Below are 21,928 nucleotides of genomic sequence, written 5' to 3'. Positions count from 1 at the left end.
TTCTGTGTGTATATGTATGTTTTTGTGTGAACGCATGCTGCAGATATATCAAAAAAGAAATGCTTGAATCTAGTTTCTAAAACAAAACAAAGAAATCTGCTGTATGGATTGAATTCCTATAAAAAATAAGCTACTGTCAAAAGCACCAATGGGGAGACAATGAAAGAAAAAGGCATGCAAATTGGTGGTGTCTTAATATGTAATTCTCCTTCTGACAAAAGAAAATAATTGATTGCATGGAAATTGGAAAAACTGCAATGTGTAGTTTGCTCTCTTCTCACTAATAGTTAATTAGCTATAATTAGGAAAAGTAATAAAACTTCACTTCTTGCAAAACCACTGAAAAAAGAGATCAGTTTTGGACTACTTCCTAAGCTTAAGCCCTCCAATTTTGTGTAAAATCTGCAGAAATAGATGTATAGACGATAAAAATAATGTACTAGAATTATGCAAACTCATGCATTACAATGCGTTTTAAAATTATTTACTCTTGGCAGCTAGTCATCTGTAATTAAATTTCTGAAAGTTGACCTTCCTTTCTTTTTTGTCATGCAGCACACCTCTTGCTGCACGCTAATCAGATGCTGTGGGAAACTTAGTGTTTGCTCTTTGATCAGACCAGCCCAGTGGTGGAAAGACCATGCAGGCATTACTGCAATGCCCTTGGCAATACTTAATTTACTAAGAAATCTTTGCTCTGCTCAGTCCTAAAGAAACATTTTTGAAACTTCAGCATTATTTCCCTTGTACACACAGGATTCAAACTGCAGAGTTAGGCTTTTAGAGTGGTACCCATACATGTACCCATTTCCTGCTGCTTACCTAAGAATTGGGCAGAAAAAGATGTGTGTTTTGTAACTCCAGTTTTCTGTGTGTGCTGCTTAATCTGTTGTGTGTTTTCTCTATTATAATTAAGTGGGAATTACTATATTTCCTTCTGTAGAAGTATCAAATATGCTTGAATAAAAAGAACACTATTTAATTCAAGTCTTTTCACTTCTTTGCCTCTTGATTCTCAGTCTGCATGATACATTTGTACTGTGGATGAGATGGTGGTATGTGATATTCTAGTTTTGTTCTAGTATCATAAAATCACTGAGTGGAAAACTGAAATCATCTAGTCCAGCTATCAGCCTGTCCCATTTCAGAGCATCCCTGAGTGCTCTGTGTGGTAAGTGATGGGGAGACTTTTTTTCCCCGCTAGCATCAAACTCAACACTAAACACCGTAAGTTCAATGCAGCAGATGCATTTGACATCCGAAGCAACCATCCCTGAATTTTGTGCCTCCCATCAGGAGACTGTGTAGAGAAAGTGGGCTGAAAGGAATTCTGCTACTTGTAATCCCCAACCAGGAGCTCTTGATATGCTTGGTAAGCCTCATTTACTCCTCATTCAAGTCCAACAATGACTGAACAACTTGCCTGAAACTTGTGAAGCCATACTAATGAAAAAGTGTGAATGTGCCACACAGATAAGGTCCTCTAGTGGATGTGACTCTCCCATTGTATAGAGTTATTGTAGCAGCTCCATGGAAGATCTGGAGAAAGGGAAGAAAGCTGCTGCAAGAAGTACTGCACCCAGAGGTCTGAGGACAGCTATGAAAAAAGTAAAGCTACTACTATCTGAAGCAACGCAGTAAGCACTAGCACACATATCCAATAGTCATTAAACTTTTTAAAAAGACTTTCCTTTAAAGTCATAATTTGCATTTGAAGCAAAAATGAGCATGAAAACTCAACTGGTCCACTGCTTCACTCCACATGGGATTCCTATACATAGTTTTGATGTCTTTCAGTAGACAGACTTGCTGTGGCAAAACCTATTTGCTCCAGTTTTGGAGGCTGAGAAGCTTTGTTTTTTTCTACCCTACAACATTCTGTGTTTGTCAGGGAGTGATAGAGTTCTGAAATTTAACTTCAACATGATTTGTGTCAATTGTTTTCTGATTGTGATTTCCAACACAGAAATGTGTTCTCTTGGATATGTGCCCTTTCCTTGTCAGAGGAGGCTTTTAAATCTGGCACTGATGGGGGTTCGTGGTTTCCGTGGCTTAGATCAAATGCTGCTTCCAACTAAGGTTAAGTATTTAGTGTTACCCAAATGCTCCTTATTGTAAATGTGCATTTTCCACTTCAGAGTTATGCAAATTTCTTTTTCTGTGACATTGGGAAAAGTCAAGGAAAAAGAAAAGCTGCATTACCATCATTTCCTGGCATCTCTTGCAACCGTTAAAGTTGAAGTAATCTCAGAAAAGGTTGCAACTGGCACCAAAGGAACACTGCACAATTATTCCTGGAGTAGGAGTGCAAAAATAGACTCAAACTTACACGCATTTTGTCTTCCCTTCACAAGCTGAAGCTGCTGCCAAGCCCTACTGCTGCTTTTCCTATAACATGTACTCAGTTGATACCTCAACGCCCTTTCAACTGACACATTTGTCAGTGCATTGGCAGTTGACTGCTTTGGCTGTTTCAGTGTCACAGTTACTGCTCTATCTCCTCTTCCATTATTCCCATATTGCCTAGATCCTGCTCCTGATGTCTACGTGGATTTATTATTTCCCAACTACGAATCTCACTGCTTTATTACTTACTGTCTCACATTTAACAGCCATCTCTGTGACATCAAAGCTGTGATTACAGCCCTTTATTCTTTGAATTCCTTTACTTTTGTTCTCTGTGGGTTTTTTTTCTTTCTGTTTTCTATTAGTCCTGTTATAACACTTCAGAATTTGTATATCTCTACATAAGCACTGTGCCCTTAACACCATTCAAGTGTGTCCTTCTGTATTGTTACTGTCTTACATGGCAGTTAATGAACACAGATAAGCTGCCTTAGGTTCTTATAGGACCCGTTATGCTGCATATCAGATATGAAATCATGTTGAGGATATTTGTAAGTAATATATGCTGAGAGACTGGATTTCTCTATCGCTGGAATTGGATACCCAATTTGAACAAGTCTATGTCATTCCTCAAAATGCCTGATTGTAATAGTATATTTCTTGTGCAGTTTTCGCCAGCCTTTCATTTCAATATCATATGATAGTGCCTGTAATTTTCCTTGTGAAACACTTCCTTATTGAATACTTCTGCTTATTGTATATTCTCCACATCTTCTGCCATTTTTTTTTTTTATCATCCAAGACTTTGTCTCCCCCCTACCTCTCTGCCTTTATTTACCTTTTTCACCCGTCATTAGATGCTTGCTTGACTCTCACTGTTGGCATATGTTTCACATCCCTCATAACCAAGAGTGTGCTTGCTTGGGGGTTGCTGCACACCTGGGAATCTTTGTCATTTAATTCCGTCGTTGTAAGCCACATTGCTTTTCCTTTCAAATCATTCATTTTCATAAAGCTTGGTTATATTAGGCTCAGAACATAAAATGCTTTTAGTTGAACACTAATGCTCAAAACAAACAAAGAGAAGCTCCAACAAAAGACATTGTTTTCAGTCTTTGTGCATGTTTTAGCTTGGCATGGAAAACAATTTCCTTGGTATGCATTCTGACCTTGGGCAAGTAATTCCCTTTGGCACAACTATTGTCTTCTGTGAAATAGAAACAAAGATGCTGAGCTTCTTTGCAAAGGATTTTCAGAGTTACAAAATAAAAGCATTCTATAAGAGGTAGTTGATATTTTTATTCCTAATGTGATTGTTATTTTATGCGTCACTCAGAAATAAGTACAATGTCTATTCTTAGCAAATACTAATGGTGATAGTTGTTTTGACTTGTCTGAGGTTTTCCTGAGTGGCTAAGTTGCTAATGGAAGTGATGTTCTGAAATCCTGCAGGCTTCTAAGGTTTTTCACACCCATGTATTTTTTTTTGCAACTGATGTAGTGTCTTCCTTTCTTTCTTTTTTATTCTCTTAAAATGTCTTTTCTCTTAATGTAGGATCTGTTTCTCTATTTCATGGCACATGCAAGATCTAGCCTTATTATTGTTTGGTCTTCAAATCACTCTGCTCAATTCACTTGTCTAGTAGAATTGCCTCTTTTGCCTCTTCTTTCTCTTTGAAAAAAGAAATTTAATTGCATGTCTTTTTTGCTTCCCCTCATCCCTCTTTTTTTTTTTTTTTTTTTTGGCTTATGAAAATAGATTCCTCTGCAGTGCCACACAAAAATAAATAAATAATTGAATAAAAAGTTACTCTACTGTCCCCTTTCTGTCCCCTTTGCTGTTTGCACTGAAGGAGAGAAAGCTCCCAGATTGGTATTCACAGTTTTTCTTTCCTTTGGGGATGGCCTTATTTTGAGCAGTATTGTTCAGTAATATCTGTGCTTGGGAAAATGCCAAGCTCATCCAGGGCAGCACAGGCAGCTCTTTCCATTGTAGGGCTTCCAATCAGACTAATGCTACCAGCTGTGTGTTCTTTTGTCTGCCCTGGACTAGGTTGTGCTATTGTACTTCACACTGCATCTCTCTAGCAGAGCCTGTTGTGTCCATACTAATAGTTCAGACAAGAAAGGAGAATTATGAAACGTTAGCGCTCATGAGGGGACATGTAAAGGAACTTCACACAATGTGAATTATACTAAGAAATATTTTTTCTAACTGTGAAAAACGTTGATGGTAGAGGGAGGGGATGACAGTAATCCTTTGCATTTAGATCACCCAAAATTGTTTTATAAAGATATCGCAGTATCATAATCTATTCATAATCTTGAGAAATCAGATTGCTTATCCAAAAAAAAGTCATGCAACAAAATAATGGCAGAGACAGGAACAGGATCTGAACCTTTATATTCTCAGCCTGATGCCAAATCTTCCAGATTTTGTGTTTTGTTCTTGGAGAAGGTGGGTTCAAGTAGGTGGGAGAAGAAAAATGAACAAAAAGATATGGGGGAGGATACATAAAGAGGAACAGTACATTACTTTGGCTGTAGCAGATGCTGAAGAGGGAAGGAAAAAAGGACATGGGAGAATGAAAAAGAGTTCTGAAGTACTTTGGGGATGAAAAAAGATAGGAAAGAGAAGTTGGGTCTGAGATGGAAAGACTGGAAGGAAGAACTGCCTGACAATCTGATGGATAGGTAGTGAAGAAAAGGTATTTTTTGTCAAATGTCATTAGGAACTTTTTTTCTCTTAGAAGTGTTCTGCAGTCTTGTTCTGAGCAAGTCCATAACATGAGAATTGTTAATGATCAAGATTTAAACATGTTTTGTTGTTAATGGATTTTCCCCTAATACTTCTACATGGACTTTCAGAGAACACAGAAGTAGACTAAATCCTAAGGTGTTATCTTTTGATAAAACTGTCTTCAATTTAATATTAAGCTTCTTTAAGACTCAGTCTTTTTGTTTCCATATAATTGCTGCTATGCAGCAATTGTCTGCTCTGCAGCAGGCAACTAGCTATTAAAAAGGGTATCAGACACTACGTGCTGCTTAATAACTTCTCAAGTAGTGTGCCGGTAAGGAAAATTAAAAGATTCAGAAACAGTACAGGGGCAAAGATGAGGGAAGAAAGAATGGAGGAAGTTGCACTGTAGACTGAAGTAATATAAGCTTCATCATTAAAGTAGGTAATGAACTATAATCTACCATGGGCTATGCATAAAATAAAAAGTTTTAATTTTCTTTAATGGATGAATGGAAATTGCTCATACAACAGTTTGAACAAAGATGCTAGCAGTAGATGGAATTTGGCTCACGCTAGCAGGGGATCAGCACCCAAAAAAGGTATGATTTTGGAGTTTCCACTCATTGTTTATTCTTTAGTCAGCTAAATGAACTTTGCGGATAGTCATCCTTGTTGGGATGTCAGGATTGAGACTAATTTTGTGTTATCTTTAGCCCTTTCTCCAGTGCAAGTTACTGCCTGACTTTAATTGGTTGTACTTCCTTCTTTCTCTGCTTCTCTTCAATTAGTGCTCATTTGAGCAGTGATATAGCAGCACTGTACCTGATACCCACTCCTCTAGCCAGGACTGCCAGCAGCACAACACAGCTTCTCTATAACTTTTCACCATGGGCACCCTAAAAAGCAGTGGTGCTTTTCTGCAATCTACTTACCTTTACATGGTAGAGGAGGTGCTGGAGAAAGCCATTATTCAGCTAAGGTTTTGCAGCCATGTAAATTTTTTGAAATACTGTTTTTAAATGTATTTCAAGGCAGTTCAGGGCTTCTGAATGTGAGGAGCCATCACTCCTCATTCTGAGCCAAAGTGTGGGTGCAACAGTGAAAACAGATTTGAGAAATGTTAAGTTTTAAAAATAGTTCTATTGTTTATCTGCCTGCTGTAATAATTTGTCAAAACAATCACCTTATGCGTCTCTGTAGAATTTAACAAAAGATCTAGAGGTTGACTTGGAGGCAAAATTATCTGAATTTTTGGCCAAAAAGATATTGAGTGTTCCGTTTAGGAGTAGTCTTTGTAGCTTGGTTTTTTAAGATGCACTCACTTGAATCTCTAATTGCATCCTTCAAAGAATGGTGTCAAAATGACATTTTGTAGAGGTCTTACTTCCCTCCAGACCTGTGAGATTTCTAGTTTATTTTTCAAGTCTCAGATGAATTAAATTTTAATGTGGTGGATTTCGTGTTACTGTAATTGGTAGAGCCTCTGTACGGAAGGAAGTCTGACCCCAAAAAATACTTCACAGTGGGCTTGTTAGTGAAAACATCCAAAACTGGTTGCACACCAGAGATGCAAATGCTCTTTCTGATAATGTTTTCTACCCTTATAATTTATTCTTTAGAAATGAGCATTTTGGATTATTTTTCCCAAAGAAACTTCAAAACATAGCAAGCTCATCTGTTAAAACTTAAATACAAGTTCGTTTTTAGAGTCTAAACAAACTAAATTCTCTTACACTTCAATTGCAAGTGAATTTCAAATACTGCTGGCAGTCTGAGTTGTGTAGTGGGGAGGACAGTTTGTTAATGTTTACAGAGAAAATGCAGATGAAGCGGCTTTCTGTAACCATATGAGAAAAATTAAGGTATACTGAATAATACTTATTTTTTTCCACAGATCTTACTGCTATTTCCTTCTGACTAGTTTTCAGGATATGTTAAAAATATGCTGTCACTCATTTCCAAATAATTCAGTTCTAAGACTGAGATGAACTGTTGTATTATGAAGGAAGAATTTTCTAAAGCAGAATTGCTATCTGAAAGTGACTAAAAACTTTTATTGAAAATTTGAGACTAAGCTCTAGGATTGGAAACACTGGAGAGGACTGTACTTTATCTTTTGAACTTCATGTAACTTTATGGCTTCTTTCTTCTATGTGAGCATGTTTTTGCAATGAATTCATGAATGTTTTGGTACACTTTAAAGATGACAGACAAAAAACTACTTTTGTGGTTAGTGTGACCACTTGCTGGAGGGAGGAGAACATCTGTGTAGAAGAAATCAAGGCATTACCGTTTTTCCTTAGTCTTCACAAGGAGGAGTTTGCACTCTATTGTTGCTCCATCTTCATCAGCATTCTGAAACTAAGCAAAATTTTCTAGAACAGTCAGCAGCATATTGTTTTGATAGTAAACAAGAAACAACAGCTTATAAAAATTACGTAGAAGTTCTGATTTCTTAGAATATGTTTTTCAGGTGTTCAAATCACCTCATGTTGAATTTTGCTCCTTAAATCAGGTGTTTATCCTTCTCCAGATCTGGATTAGTACAAACAGGATTATGGAAGAATTGATTAATTTTCAGATTGCATTAATAAATCTGCAAGTACTTTTCTCATGTAATGTGTGGGGAAAAAAACTCAAGTTTTCAGGGGATGTATTTTCTCAGGCAACCCTACAGGCTTGGGGAAGAATGGCTAGAAAGCTGCCTGATGGAAAGGGATCTTGGTGTACTGATGAACAGTTAGCTGAATATGAGCCAGCATTGTGCCCAGGTGGCAAAGAAGGCCAATGGTATCTTGGCTTTTATCAGGAATGGTGTGGTGAGCAGGACTGGGGAAGTCATCCTGCCCCTGCACTTGGCATTGGTGAGGCCTCACCTCAAGTACTGTGTTCAGTTTTGGGCACTTCAGTACCAAAATGACATTGAGGTGCTGGAGCAGGTCCAAAGAAGGGCAATAAGGCTTGTGAAGGGTTTGGAGAATATTCCCTACAAGGAGCAACTGAAGGAGAAGGGGTGAGACCTTACTGGTCTCTTCAAATACTTGAAAGGTGCTTACGGCAAGAGCAGGGTTGGTCTCTTCTCCCTGATGACAGGTGACAGGACAAGGACAAATGGTCTTAAGTTGCTCCAAGGCAAGTTCAGGTTGGATAATAGGAAACACTTCATTACAGAAAGGGTTCTTAAGCTCTGGAATAGGCTCCCCAGGGAGATGGTTGAGCCATCATCCCTGGGTGTGTTTAAAAACAGTTTGGATGTGGTGCTCAGAGACAACATTTAGCAGAGAGTTGTTAGGGTAGTATGGTTATGTTGTGGTTGGACTTGATCTCTAACATCTTTTCCAACCTGGGTGACTCAATGACTCTCTCTCTGACCTGAGTGAATGTTTCCTGGCTGTTGTGTTGAAATGGGGAGCAAATTGAGCAACCTTTTAGGTAAGCAGTGATTCATCAGGTAGTTGCTTTTGTGCATTCAGCAAATTAAATGAGTTTAAAGTAAGGCCATTACTGAAGACAAGAGATCTCATGATAACTTTTATTAAAAAAAGTGAAAAATGAGAAAGAAAACTGTCACAAATTGCAAGAGTTAAATCTTAGTAATCTTTTTTATTATTTCTTACACATTCATACATGTGTTTTTAAGCTTGGTCTTAATTATGGGAGTTAATTGTTTTCCTGAATTATAGCAACCAGTAGTTATTTCTAAAACAGATTCAATGTTAGGTTCTTAGAATAAATGTTTTAAGGACGTATTTGTAACTATAGCTGTTGAAATTCTGCTTTGTTGGAAATGCTTTTATAAGCTAATATCCTAGATGTAATTTACTTATTTTAAATTGCAGCGGCTATGGTCTTTACTTCAAAAAATATTATATTGAACACAAAATTAGGTTTTTATTTTTTTTACATGTCATGCTGTAATGTTATAATGCAATGGAAAGTACAGCAATGCTAGCTGGGTAGCAAAGTCCTAGGCTGTAGCAAGTGAGGGCAAGACAAAATGCAGCAGCCATAGACACAGAAGCAAAGGACAAAAGCTGCTTACTTTTGGAATGTATGCAGAGATGTACAACAAGATACCCTGATACACTGCCAACCCTTAGGTGAGGTCTGGGAAGGGGTGGATCCTGACTCCACCCCTTCTGCTCACTCAGGTACATTGCATGCACCTGAGCTGCCCTGAGTTGGCCCTGCCTTCCCACCTGCTTGCTCAATTACTGGTTCAGGCTGTGACTTAGTATTTCTGCTATTCATGCCGAACTGAATTAGAAGGGATTTTACTCAAAAATAATGATTTTTAAAGATGTTGTAATTTTTAATTGACAATCAGGCTATCAGTGTTTGAAATTCAGTAACTTTGCATTTAGAGAAAGTCAAAATAAACTGAGGAGTGAAATGTAAATCTGAGTGTGTATACAAGCATGGGTTGTACAAGAGAGTCAATATGTATATCTAAAATAGACAAACATTTTATATTGTTCTGTAGGCATTCAATATTTTCTCTACATGATATTTTAAAATCTTTGGACAGTTTTATAATTTCAGCTGTTGTAGATACAATTTTCAGTAGCTTCTGCTACCTGGTGCTTAGGAGGGTGAGTTAATGTCTGTACAGCTTCTGTGTAGAGATAATTCATGTTGTGAAACAGTAGTGTTTGTTCCTTCACTGTTGAGTTTGCAATTGAAGAGTATGTAAGTCTATTTGAACTTGACATTTTTCCTGTCCTGAGCGAGGCCTTAAAAGATGCATCAATGTTTTTGTATCTTGGTGGTAAGCTAATAAAACTGATTGTATCAGTAGATCAAGTGTCAGCTTGGAAATGCAATCTTTAAGATCGTAGTGACTTCAGTGTATCCGTGTTGAAAGGCAAACTACCATTTAAGTAATTTTGTGTGCATATGGATTCTTTTTTAACACAGGGTAAAATATAACTTCAATATTTCAAGTTCAAAAAAGCGCAAACAGCGTTTCCAGGTTGTTTGAACTAGAGCTTTTAATGCATTGTTAAGATACAGTGGCAAGATTTTAATTACTTGGTGAAGGATTCAACTAAGCTTTTGATGATGGAGGAGAAAAGGGGCTAAGAAAGCATGTAGAACTCAGTCTCACATTTTACCAAGTAAGTTCTGCTGGATCTAATAGAATTTCTGTTTGGCTAAGCAATACACAAATATTGTACGTGCTAGTATGACATTTGTGATTCTGTTATAAGGTATAAGCTTTATTTTCTGTTTATATATATTATAGAAATTATGTTTCTGTTTAAAAAATAATAGTCATATTCTGACTCAGAGGTGATCTCTGCAACCCGTACACTAATTCTCTAGAAAAACTATTTCTGAGATAACAACCCTTTTTCCAGCACCTAACTCTGTGTATCACATAGTACAATCCCTAAGTATACAGGAATAAGTTCAACTTGCAAGCGTAATTAAGTGCATATTGCTCCAACCCCAGCATGTACAGTTCTCACAAACATACCATGGAAGAAAGATCTAAATGGGCAGCTTCAGTCCTGAGGCTATTGTAACAAATGAACATGGTTCGGTGTCAAGAGAGAAGGTTTTAAGCCTTTATACGTTTTGTTTGCTGATATTAGCATTTGACTCTGTGGAGCTAAATGTTCCCTGCTGCTTTCTTCCCCTTTATGTTTCAATAACATATTTCCCACTATCTGGTGTTACAGTGAGTGTGCTGATTATTCTCAGTCTGAAAGTGTGCCTGTGTATGTACACATCTCTGAGCTACTTTTTGCAATGTGGGCTGACTCAGATATATTTTTAAATATGTCTGAGAAACAGGGATGTCACACTCCATATTTTATTTAATTGGGTAGTATTGGGACTTTCTAGTACTACATTTTTGTTGAATTAAAGCAGACTTCTGCGAAATCTAGCATTGATTTTATTCATCGATATTTAGCAGGAAGGATAACTATTGAAATATAAATAGCTCTAGGTATTTGTTGATGGATATTGATCAATATAGCAATAAAAGTAGTTTGTTTTTTTTTCTCAAGCAGTAGCATTTTCATCAGAATATGCAGCTTAGAAATAGTAGTAATCTTGGGAAAAAAACTGTATCAGGAGAGAGATTCAGAAACTTGCTAAACAGTGTGACAAACTTCTTCCTTTCCTGTGAGTGAGGATGATGAGAAATGTAAACAAGTAGCATCGTAGGTGGATAGCCTATGAGAATTTTAAGATGTTCTGCATATTAGAAACTTGTGATGCACTGATATTTTTCAATAACTTTCTGGAGAAGATTAGTTATGAGTGTTAGTAATCCATTATTAGCTTTAACCTAAAGCCTAGCAGCTGGCCCAAAAGCTGTGGTATGCTCAAAGCAAATACAAAGGAACACTTGGAAAACTTGTGGGAGCAGTTATCCTCTCATCTGCATGAGGTGCTTGTATCAGTTAGAGCCTCGTTGGTATCATGTTCCATATCTCACTATCTTAATGAGAATAGTGTGCTGTATTTCTAAGAAGGTTTCTCTGCATTTAAGATCTCCAGTGCCATCCTTGGACTAGAAAGTCATGCTCCCCATGAGCCTGATTGCAGTTACTCCATTCAAGTTGAATCATTCCTCGTGCTGTAAATATTCCTATTTCAATCAAGTTGAATCATTCCTCATGCTGTAAATATTCCTATTTCAATCAATAAGTGTTTGTGGAGTAAAACATTATTCATTGTAAGACATGATATAAGACAACAGGTCTGCTGTTAGAGTTTTTTTTATATTTTTAAGGGAATATATTCTCCTATGTTCATTTCCTGTTCTTTGCTCGCACCTGTCATATGCATAGAATATTCCTGAAAGACAAGTAATTGCAAGATGTGAGTAGGTAAATGCATACTACTGTTCTATGGTTCTGTGGTTCTATTTACTATCCCATTATCTAATTTCCACATGCACATACAGAGTAAGTGCATATAAAGCTTTGCCAGTGGCAAACTGAGTATTTCAGAATTTGGCTTTGGGTGTACTCTGGGGAATTATGCTACAAGCTTGTATTGCTTCCTCATTCAAGCTCTCAAACACTTGACTCTGCTTTGTTTCACAGGGTAATTCTTCAGAATTACAGACCTAATCATTGTTAATTCTTTTGGTATTTATTGATTGCATTAACATTAATCACGATAAACATCTCTGGTATTAATATGGTTGTCATTTGTATAGTACTTCAGATTGTCTGCTCATAAATCAGCTATCATTAACTGAACAATTAGTTACAGGGTGCTTTTTGTATAAGCAACACCATGTCTTTCTTAAGGAAGTGAGGAGAGTGAATACATAAAACTGTTCATTGAGTTTTGAAAGTATTTTCTTTTTTTCTTTTTTTTTTTTTTTTTTATAAGGAAAAGAAAACACATAACAAAAGGATAAGTTAAATAAGATTATCTCATACATCTCTTAAAAGCCAATAGCAACTCTGTTATTTGGTTAGCAAAGTTAATGTATCTAATCCCGTTCTGTGTTTTGTTTTTTTTTTTTAAGTTGACAGTGAGACTTGCTATTTCTTCAGGTTTTCTCTTTATGATACTATCCATGCTATCTATGGAGCTGTTGTGCTAGACAGAAAAGTGCTTATCTACTTGGCAAGTCACGTTAATTTGGTAGCTGGAATTTGCTCTCAAGGTTTCTCAAAAAGTCCAGGAGTTAGCTTCGACTCTGAATACATAATTCACTTCTGGGCAAGGTGAAAGAGGAAATCTTTCAGCTTTCACTCCAAGACAGCTGAAAGGGAACCTAGAAACCTTATGACTTCATGATTTACTCAACATACAAAATTTTGTCCATGTTTCCCTTGATTGAAAATGTTGTATTTCAGTGCCCAGTGTCTGCATTTCAGCAAAATAGGCTGAATGCAGCAAAAATAGGCCCTGTACACTGAACTGCTCTCATCTAGAACTTTACTGTGTTTTCTTACAGCCTGTGACCTCATGAACCAAGGCATCCTGGCCCTTGTGAGCTCCATTGGCTGCACATCAGCAGGTTCCCTGCAGTCACTGGCAGATGCCATGCACATCCCTCACCTCTTCATCCAGCGCTCAACAGGAGGAACGCCAAGAAGCAGCTGTGGGCTCACCAGGAGCAACCGCAATGATGACTATACGCTCTCTGTCCGCCCCCCTGTCTACTTAAATGATGTCATCTTGAGAGTGATCACAGAATATGCCTGGCAGAAGTTCATCATTTTTTATGATAATGACTATGGTAAGTAGTTAACTGAGTAATTTCTGTCAAATCCCGAATTCTGTGGAAAGCGTTCACGCTATATTTTTATCATCTTCTGCTATGATGTTTTCCTTCTGAACATTTGTGGTTCTGTCAGTATTTACAGTTCTCAAGACATTCTAAAGTACATTGATATTTACAGATTAATTTGATGATTTCTGTGTTAGCTAGCTGATAAAGAGAGAAATTCATTTTCTCAAGTGTAAAAAAAAAACTTAGCAAGTGTCTTTTTTTTTTTTTTTTGAGATGATAGTTCAAGGGTTAACATGTAAAATTTCATATTCTGTAGAATTATTTCTTGTGTTGTGAATCTCTCATCTTTTATAGGCTTACGTTTGATAACAAGAAGCTGAGGCAGCAGTGAATATAGGACAGATACCTCAGCAAGAATAAGCTACTATTTGTAAATGTGAAACTTACAGAGAGAACTTACATAGAGCGAAGCTCTTGAGAAGGAGGGCTAGAGAAGATGATATTGCCTTCTTTTTTGGTGCATTCAATGTTCCTGAGAAGTGCTGAGTTGACAGTGACTGTGTAAGCATGACACAAACGATGGCATCAGAAGTCAGACGGTGCCATCCTGCCTGGTGATTCAGCCAAGTTTAGTACAGATATCTTCTGCAACTGAGAGCTAGATAGATGGCTGTAGTAGAGGTGCATTGTCTAACGAATTTCATCATCTTTTTCTATGGAAAATTGCTTTGAAACCAGACTTGTTTTGTTCAGACACATCCATTATTCATAAGTAATCATGATTGGTTTGGATGAACATTTTAAAACTTATTTTCAAAGTTAAATGTTCAAGTTGTTGAAAAATGCAAACTTCAGCGATTTGCTGTGCATAATAATAACTGGTTCATTCAGGTCAGGTGTTATTGATTTTTTTTGTTCCCTGACTACCCAATAAATTCTTAAATTAGAACTATACAAAATGATGAATAGGAGAATTTCTATTTATAACAAACCAGCACCTGAAAGTGCCAGCCGTAGGATCAGGAACATGCACATAAACACTGATCCAAAAAGCTTGCAGTAGAGTAATTTTGTTCACATTTTCTCAGTTTATGCAGCTAAGTACCTGTGTAGTTATAAAGAGGACTATAGTTTTGCCAGCTAAAGAGTGCCTTTTTGCATGTATTTGTTTTAAAAATTAATCTTTAGTGATTTTTTTCCATAATTGTATTTATAAACACTATTTTTAAATTATCCAGATCATTTTGTCCTTTGATTTCTGGATAGGAATCTCATTACATAATGAGGATCATGAGAATAATGAGAATCATGAGAATCACATAATGCAGATGCCTGAATAAGCTTCAGATAAGTAGCTATTTCAGTGACACATCAACCCCAGATATGACTTGTGGCAGATATTGTGTTCCCTCATCTTCTGTTCTTTCTTAAGTAGACAAGTAATGCTGTGGTGAACTAGACAAATTGGTAAACTGACTCTCATCAGTGATCACTATCTCATGTATCAGGAAAAGATGCAGAAAAAAAACCTGCATTTAATATGTACTAAGAGGTCTGTCCATCTTTTAACACTATTCTATTCAGGTGATAGCATCAGGCTTGACACAATATTTTGTGTGTTCTTAATTCTGTTAGCCAGTTTTTAATCTATGTTGTTAGTTTTCCTTTTACCTCTGATTGCATGATTTTTATAGCAGACCCTAAAGAACAATTTTGCCAGTAGCTTATTACGAATATTGATATGTGTTGTTCTCTCCCCTCTTCCTGCCATTTTCTTGATTTATTCCAAGCACTTCCAGTATGTTAGCAGAACACTATTTCTTCCCAGGTTTTGCGTTGACCAGAGAAGGGTTTGCATGGAGGGCAGGATGGAGAAAGCAAAGGCATTAAAGGCATGAAATGAGGAGTTGGGATTGCTTATTTTATGGATTATAGAGTGAAGAAATCTGAATTCAGTGTCCATCCTGCTTTGAGCTGGAGATAGGACTTAGTTACTTTTAGTAGATCAATCCTGCTCAATTATTCAGTGATTGTGATGTTTGAGAAAGTAGTTTATTTGGATGAGCCTTTACATGCAAAATAGTAATACTAACTAAATAATAATAAAATAAAATAAAATAAAAAACTATCAGTTTTAGTTTAATACAAGCAAGTTGGCCTGAAAGCTCCAGAGGAGCATAAGGAAGGGGGCATTGGCTTCTGTTCCTGCTTTGGAGTGAAATCAAGACTGGGTGTTCAGCCCCAGGCAAGGCATCCCAGAGTTCAATGCGTCAAAGTGCATCAAAATGTGGTTGCAATTCCCTGTGGAAGCCACTGTTCCCCTTCCTCAACATGCCTGAGAGGATCTGAGGCAGTATTTGATTTATTTATTCTCTCATTTCATACATATCTGGGCTCAAATGGAAGATTGGAAGTTTTGCCTTTAACTGCTAGCAGCAGTTAATATTAGACATTTTAATGTAACATTTATTATTTAACTTTAAAGTAGGAGGGAGTTCAGCACTTGCATTAGTATTAAATTCATACCTTTTAATAGGGAAGGTATTATTTGTTTAAAGCAAAACACATCATTTGGTCCTCTGAAGAACTCACACCTGCACAAGCAGAGCTATTTATTACCCCAATATTTTTTTTTTAATGTGATTTTGTTTTCTCAAGATAGATATCATATCATGAGGTGATATTTCCATAGCACTAAATGACACTTGAAAATTAATAGAAGTATAGATTTTGCTGATAATTTTTTTCCTTTTTTTTTTTTTTTTTTTTTTTCTTTTTCCTGTTTGTTGCTACAGAAAATATGGAAAAGCTGTCAGAGTAGTTATGGCAGTAAGAAGAATTTTTTATTAAGAAATTACTTTGGTGATTAAATTTAACAATTTAGTACAAAATACTTCAGTTGTATTCCTGAAATCATTTCTGGGAATATTTTTGATATGTGAAAAAAATTGCTTTTTATATTTGCAATAGTTTTTCCAATAATAAAATTAGGCTCATACCCAAGTAAATACTACTAGACCAGGTTCCTTGCACCTTTAAAAGAGGTTGCAACCATTTGTGTGACAATTTATAAATACAATTGTTTTTTAATCCTCTCAGTTGAACTGTTTTTGATTTTTAACTTGCAATCTATCATAGATTCTTTTTCATTATCAGAGAATGAAAGAATTATTTATAGCTGAAAATGTGTCTTTCTGCAGGGCGGAGAGTTATTTGCTGGATGTTAGCCTTTTGTAAAAATGACAGACCTCTTTTGAATAGAAGCAGACAAGTATATTCAATTGTAACATTTTAACACTTCTTCCAGCTTAATGCTAGAAGGTTCCAGTCTACTCAAAGTGCCTTTATCAACTGAGAAAGTTACTTTTTGAAGGAAGCTGTTATTTTAGCCACTCTTACAGTGATGGGTGTTAAAGAAGGCATGCAGAAATGCATTTCTGGAATAACTGACATACGAATCTTAACTGCTAGTTATTTTCTCAAGTAAGATTTTTTTTAGGCTGGCTTCTAAAACAAACAAAATGACACACACACCTTGGTAATAATAATAATAAATATATTTTATTGTTGTTATAGACGTAGTTAAACTAACCAAAAGAAAGTATCAAACCTTTGTCCTTTGTTGGTGACTGCAATTTACCAGTAACAGCTGAGGAACTGAAGTATGGATAGTGGGTGAAGAGGTGAGAGAAGAGAATTTTTTAACTTAACCAGACTTAGGTGGTATTTGTGTTTCATTTACTGCTTTACCTTTAGTGTATAAACTGAGATGAACTTACAAAATCAGAGTGAGTCTCCTTCCCCTCATTCTTGCTTTCTGCTTGGGATGATCTAAGTCTAACTCCAAGTGAATTTAATGCAGTCAGTCCCCTTTTATTCAGCATGTATTGTTTCTTGAGGTAAAACAAGGTAAAATCCTACCGAAAACAGGAAACTTGATTTTGTTGAAGGAATCATAGAATTACAAGGTTGGAAACGACCTACAAGATCATCTAGTCCAACTTTATATGATAATATTAAAAGTGTTTCAGGACAATGCTGTGCTTTTGCAAATACCATTAAAGATGGCTTTTCTGCACAGTTCAATAATAGGTGGCATGAAATGCAACAAAATTATCCAGTGAATTGAAGCCTTTCTCAGGCTGCTATTAAAAGTACTATTCACACAGCATGTGCAAACCAAATGTACTTTAAGAGGCTGTATCAGCTCCTACTCTTTTTGTTCTTCAGCACTAAGCTGAAGCAGTAGGATCACCATGCTGCAGAGGACAGTTCTGCATCTTCCTTTAAGCCTCCACTAAGCCTTTGATCTTGTCCTTAGGACTGTCAGCAATTTGTTCAGTGGAGTTACTTCCAGACAGAGAATGCAAATGTAAACCTTAGACCTCTGTGAGTTGCTATGTTCAGGTTAGTGAGAAGAGCTACTGACATATGTAAATATTTTTGAACGAGCTTAACCAAGTTACTGCACCTTTACTTGCTGATCTCAGGTTCAAAATGCAGTTTGTAACAGTAAATAATGCAAATCCATACACACTATGGACCAAAATCTGACCATGGCCGGTACTGATAAGAAAAAAAGCCCTTATGCATGTAAGAATCTTAGAATGGTTTGGGCTGGAAGGGATCTTTAAAGACCATCTAGTTCCAAACGTCCTGTTATAGGCAGGGACACCTCCCACTAGATCGGGTTGCCCAAATCCTTAACCAGTCTGGCCTTAAACATTTCCAGAGGGGAGACGTCTACAGTGTTTCTGGGCAGATGTTAAATCAGAGAGGAAAACAAATGAAATAATAATGTGAGATCTGAATGTGAGCACCTAGACTACGTAAGCATCAAAACTGACATAGAATATATGTATATAATATATATAATTATTTTTATTCTATTGTGTAGCAACAAGGTGCAAGCTTTTGCAATTCATGTCTTTCTTTTCAGGCAGTGTACAGCTCACTGTATTTTCCAGGAGGACGTAGATACTTTACTGTAGAAGTAAATTTTTTATGAAGAATCCAGTCAATCACTGCAAGAACATAATTGTGAATTTTGTGCCATTTACAGCGTAGGTATTTCTGAGTTTGAGATGAAAGGGAGAAAGACTTGCTGTTTGGAAACATTTATTTTTAATGTTTTGTTGGTAGCAAAGCGGATAAAATGTGTAATCTTTCTATCTAGAAATGTTAAGGGAGTAAGATTGTTTCTGGAGAATGAGTTTTGCCATATTTCGTATTCTCTTTTGAAGTAGTGAGTAATATTTTAAACTCTTTTTGTATTTTATAAGCAAATAGAAATTTTAGAAATCCCACTTCTCTGTCCAAATTTCTCACTTAATCTTTTGTTTTTCAACCTAATATGCCTTCTGAATTCAAGCATGGTTGCTGATTTACATTGTATTTACTGATTCCAGGATTAATACATCTCTGCTCGCATTTTTTCACCTTGCTACTAATACTGCATAATACAGCAGTGGATATTTGCTGGTCACTTAAGTGGTAATTTAATTTTAACTGTTTTAAATTATAAAAAATGAGGCTGCTATGTGGGGGATTCACTGCATGAAGCAGAAGGAAGCAGTCTCATTGCAAATTGAGGTTGAATAAATTATTGAAAACTTCACTGGAAAGGAAAGGTGGAGGTTAGTGAGGCAGTTGCAGAACTTACTTTCGTATTTCACTCTCAGCAATTTCAAGTTATTTATGCACTGAGGAAGGATTAAGGCAGTGATGAACTGCCTGCTTGCAGCAGGAAAATGTGTCTCAATCTGATGGAGGATTTTGGGAAAGGACCCAAAATATTTATTAAAAAAAAAAAAAAAAAAAGTTCAAGGTGGAGAGTAGTCAGGTCTGCAGAACTATGAATTTAAGACATTATCCCAGGATGGTTTAGAAATATATTGGGCACAATGTGATAACATAGGTGTACAGTACTTTAAAGATCATGGAAAAGAAGATATCATACATGGAACTCAGAAGGCAGAACTCTTTGCAGAAAGAGTTGTAAAAGGATTGATTCTTGTAGCTGATGCACACCTGTGAGTACAGGCCCCAGATTCCCAGTGTCTCCTTTCAAAAACACGTAAAGCAAATAATTCCATTGATGCTTGCCTGCATAAATATTTTCCAGAAGGAAATACATGATGACCATAGGCAAATATGTGCTTGAAACCATAACATTTTCAAATCATTTGAAGTTTTAATGCAGGTTTAATAAAGATTCATAAAAGGATCACACTCTCTGTAATCAATTGCAAATGCTCATAATTACCCCAAGCTGCCTGATGACTGTAATATTTACAAGTCCAGCTCCAGACGGTCTTAAATCTGTTTATTACTCATCTGGTTCTTTGCCAACTTTTTGTACTCATTTACATCACTGTGTCTCAATAAACAACATATAATTAATTCAGACTTCCTATTGAACTATTTTGTTTTTGCATTAGTATGTATTACATCATCTAGACAGGGAAAGGAACATGTATTTTTCATCTATGTAACTGTACTGTGTCAATTACATTGCAAACTGGCAGCTGTTTGTGAGAACTTTCATTTCTCACAACTTTCAAGCAATAACTTGCTTTTGCTCATTGACATACCGCTGAAAATTGAATATATATTGTAGCAGTCCCTAAAATTATTCACTTCTGAGAAGAATGGGCTGCTGTATTATATTTTTCCAGTGGAACAGTGACCAAGCTTGTGCTTTTTACCTTGATATTGTTAGGGAAATTCATTCCAGGAGCTATGCGTCATTATGTAGAATGGTAAGAGAAGATTATCCTTTGTTCAAGTTGATTTCCTTTAAGATGGAGTTGTTCAAGATCCTGAAGGCTCAGTCTGAGCATCTTCTGTGCTGTGTTAGTAAAAATTGAATATCAAATTTTCCAGAACTTCAAAGTTGAGGTCAAAATCAAGCTGTAGATGCTTTCCTGGTACCTGTGTAGTTGTAATCTCTGGAACTGAGATATTATCTTGAGGTTTTGCTAATGTGTGAGATTTCATTTTTCCTGTGCAGACTGCAAGCCTCAACAGAAAATAATTGATCCTTGTACTGTTCTACATTGCTAAGTGTTTTTTAACTTTTAATATGATTGTGGTGTCTTTTCAGCAGCGTTAAAGTTTAGTGGTTATTTTGGCAGCTAGATGAACAAAGTACTTTGCATGTTGTTTTGAAGAAATTATACCACTGCTGGAATGAAGGCATGAGTTGACCCTATTATTGCCATAAGTGTCGCATAGTTTTATAAACTGAAAACTTCTCTGACACTGTTTTAATCAGTCAAGAGAAAGAGAGACAGGAAAAAGTGGTAAATGATTCATTGCAGTATGTGTAAATCATAGTTTAACTGCGTTATTTTCAAAGTTTGCACTTTTCACATAACTAATCCACTCATAAAACATTCCTTTTGCTATAGTGCATGCTTACAATCAACCAAAAAAATTTCTGAGGAGCAGATTGAGGTGCCCTCAAAGAAAAATGTGTCTTGAGTAAGATGATTGCACACACTGTCATGCTTATTCTACAACCACAATGGGCTGCAAGGGCAGTCACTTTCCCTGCCACTTACCTGGACAGGATAGTGTGGTTCCTCACGCTCCTGAACACCAATAAGGAGTAGTAGGGATCTACAAGGGAGATCTGGTACATCATGTACACAAAAATATGGTTTCCCTGCAATCAATCACATGTACCTAGGCATAGGTATTGAGCTGTTTTGGACAACTATATAAGATTTAACTATGATTTTTCAAGATCGGTATAATTTTTAAGAAGGAAAGAAATGCTGAAGATAAATTGTTCTCAGCTCTAAGCTGTTATCTGAGGAAATGGAGAAAAAAATTTTCTCTGCAAGATGCTGCTTTATGCAAAGGAATCCGCTAGATTCCTGCCTTCTGAAAATCTCTAAGGTGAAGTGTGGTCAAAAAGAAATGGACTGAAGAGGTTTTAAGCAGGTTATGCAGTCAAAAGCATGTGATTGTAGACTGTACTGGCTTGTCAGCCTCTGTGAGAGGGGTGATCACAATCTGGCTTCAGTTCTATTTTCGAAAACCTGAAGTAACAGCTGATACTCAAGGATTAGTTCTAGCTTCAATTTTATTATTTTTTATCTTTTTTTTTTTTCTCCATTCTTCTCTGTTAAAAAGCTGGTAATTCAAGTGAAAAATCTTGTACGAATCATCAGTGTGGCTGAAACCTTAAGTCTTGCAAGATTTGAAAACTGCAAATGTTGGTAGTATCTCTCCAGCAATATTGATTCAATTTCCTGAAATTATCAGTATTGATTTTGTTTATTTAGAGAGTAATCTCTAATAATTGAAGTACAGAGTGTGACCAAAATCAACAAATAGGAATAATATATTCAGAGGATCTTTTAAAGTAGGGTTATTCTACACGTTTCAGTAGTACCGCAATAGTTCAGATCAAACAACAAAACTGAAGTTACTTGCTTTTTTTATGTTTTGAAGTGGAAATATTTTCAGAAAAAAAGAATATATCTGTACTGTTTATTTTACTTCTTTTTTTCCTACCAGATGATCATAAGAAATTTTAGACATTTTTTTAAACTTTTTTTTTAATGTGTGATATCTCAAAAAGTTGCACATGAAGGAAGAAAAAAGTCAATTTTATC

The 21,928-nt window shown here is 36.3% G+C and overlaps 1 protein-coding gene across 2 annotated transcripts in view; it reads left to right on the top strand.

The window, feature by feature from the left end:
* GRID2 (glutamate ionotropic receptor delta type subunit 2) overlaps positions 1–21,928 on the top strand; it is a 685,769-nt gene that overhangs the window by 390,762 nt on the left and 273,079 nt on the right. Inside the window, exon 3 of one of the 2 annotated variants that reach the window (XM_042812757.1) lies at positions 13,023–13,307. The exons of the other annotated variant lie outside the window; for it this stretch is intronic. Coding sequence (XP_042668691.1) covers positions 13,023–13,307 — 285 coding nt within the window. The remainder of the gene's footprint in view (positions 1–13,022; positions 13,308–21,928) is intronic. 2 annotated transcript variants of the gene reach the window in all.

Source organism: Centrocercus urophasianus, unplaced genomic scaffold (assembly GCF_019232065.1).
Source record: "Centrocercus urophasianus isolate 14NV4802_14NV808 unplaced genomic scaffold, USGS_Curo_1.0 seq_13, whole genome shotgun sequence".
Lineage (NCBI taxonomy): Eukaryota > Metazoa > Chordata > Aves > Galliformes > Phasianidae > Centrocercus > Centrocercus urophasianus.
This window is presented reverse-complemented; position numbering and strand designations above follow the sequence as displayed.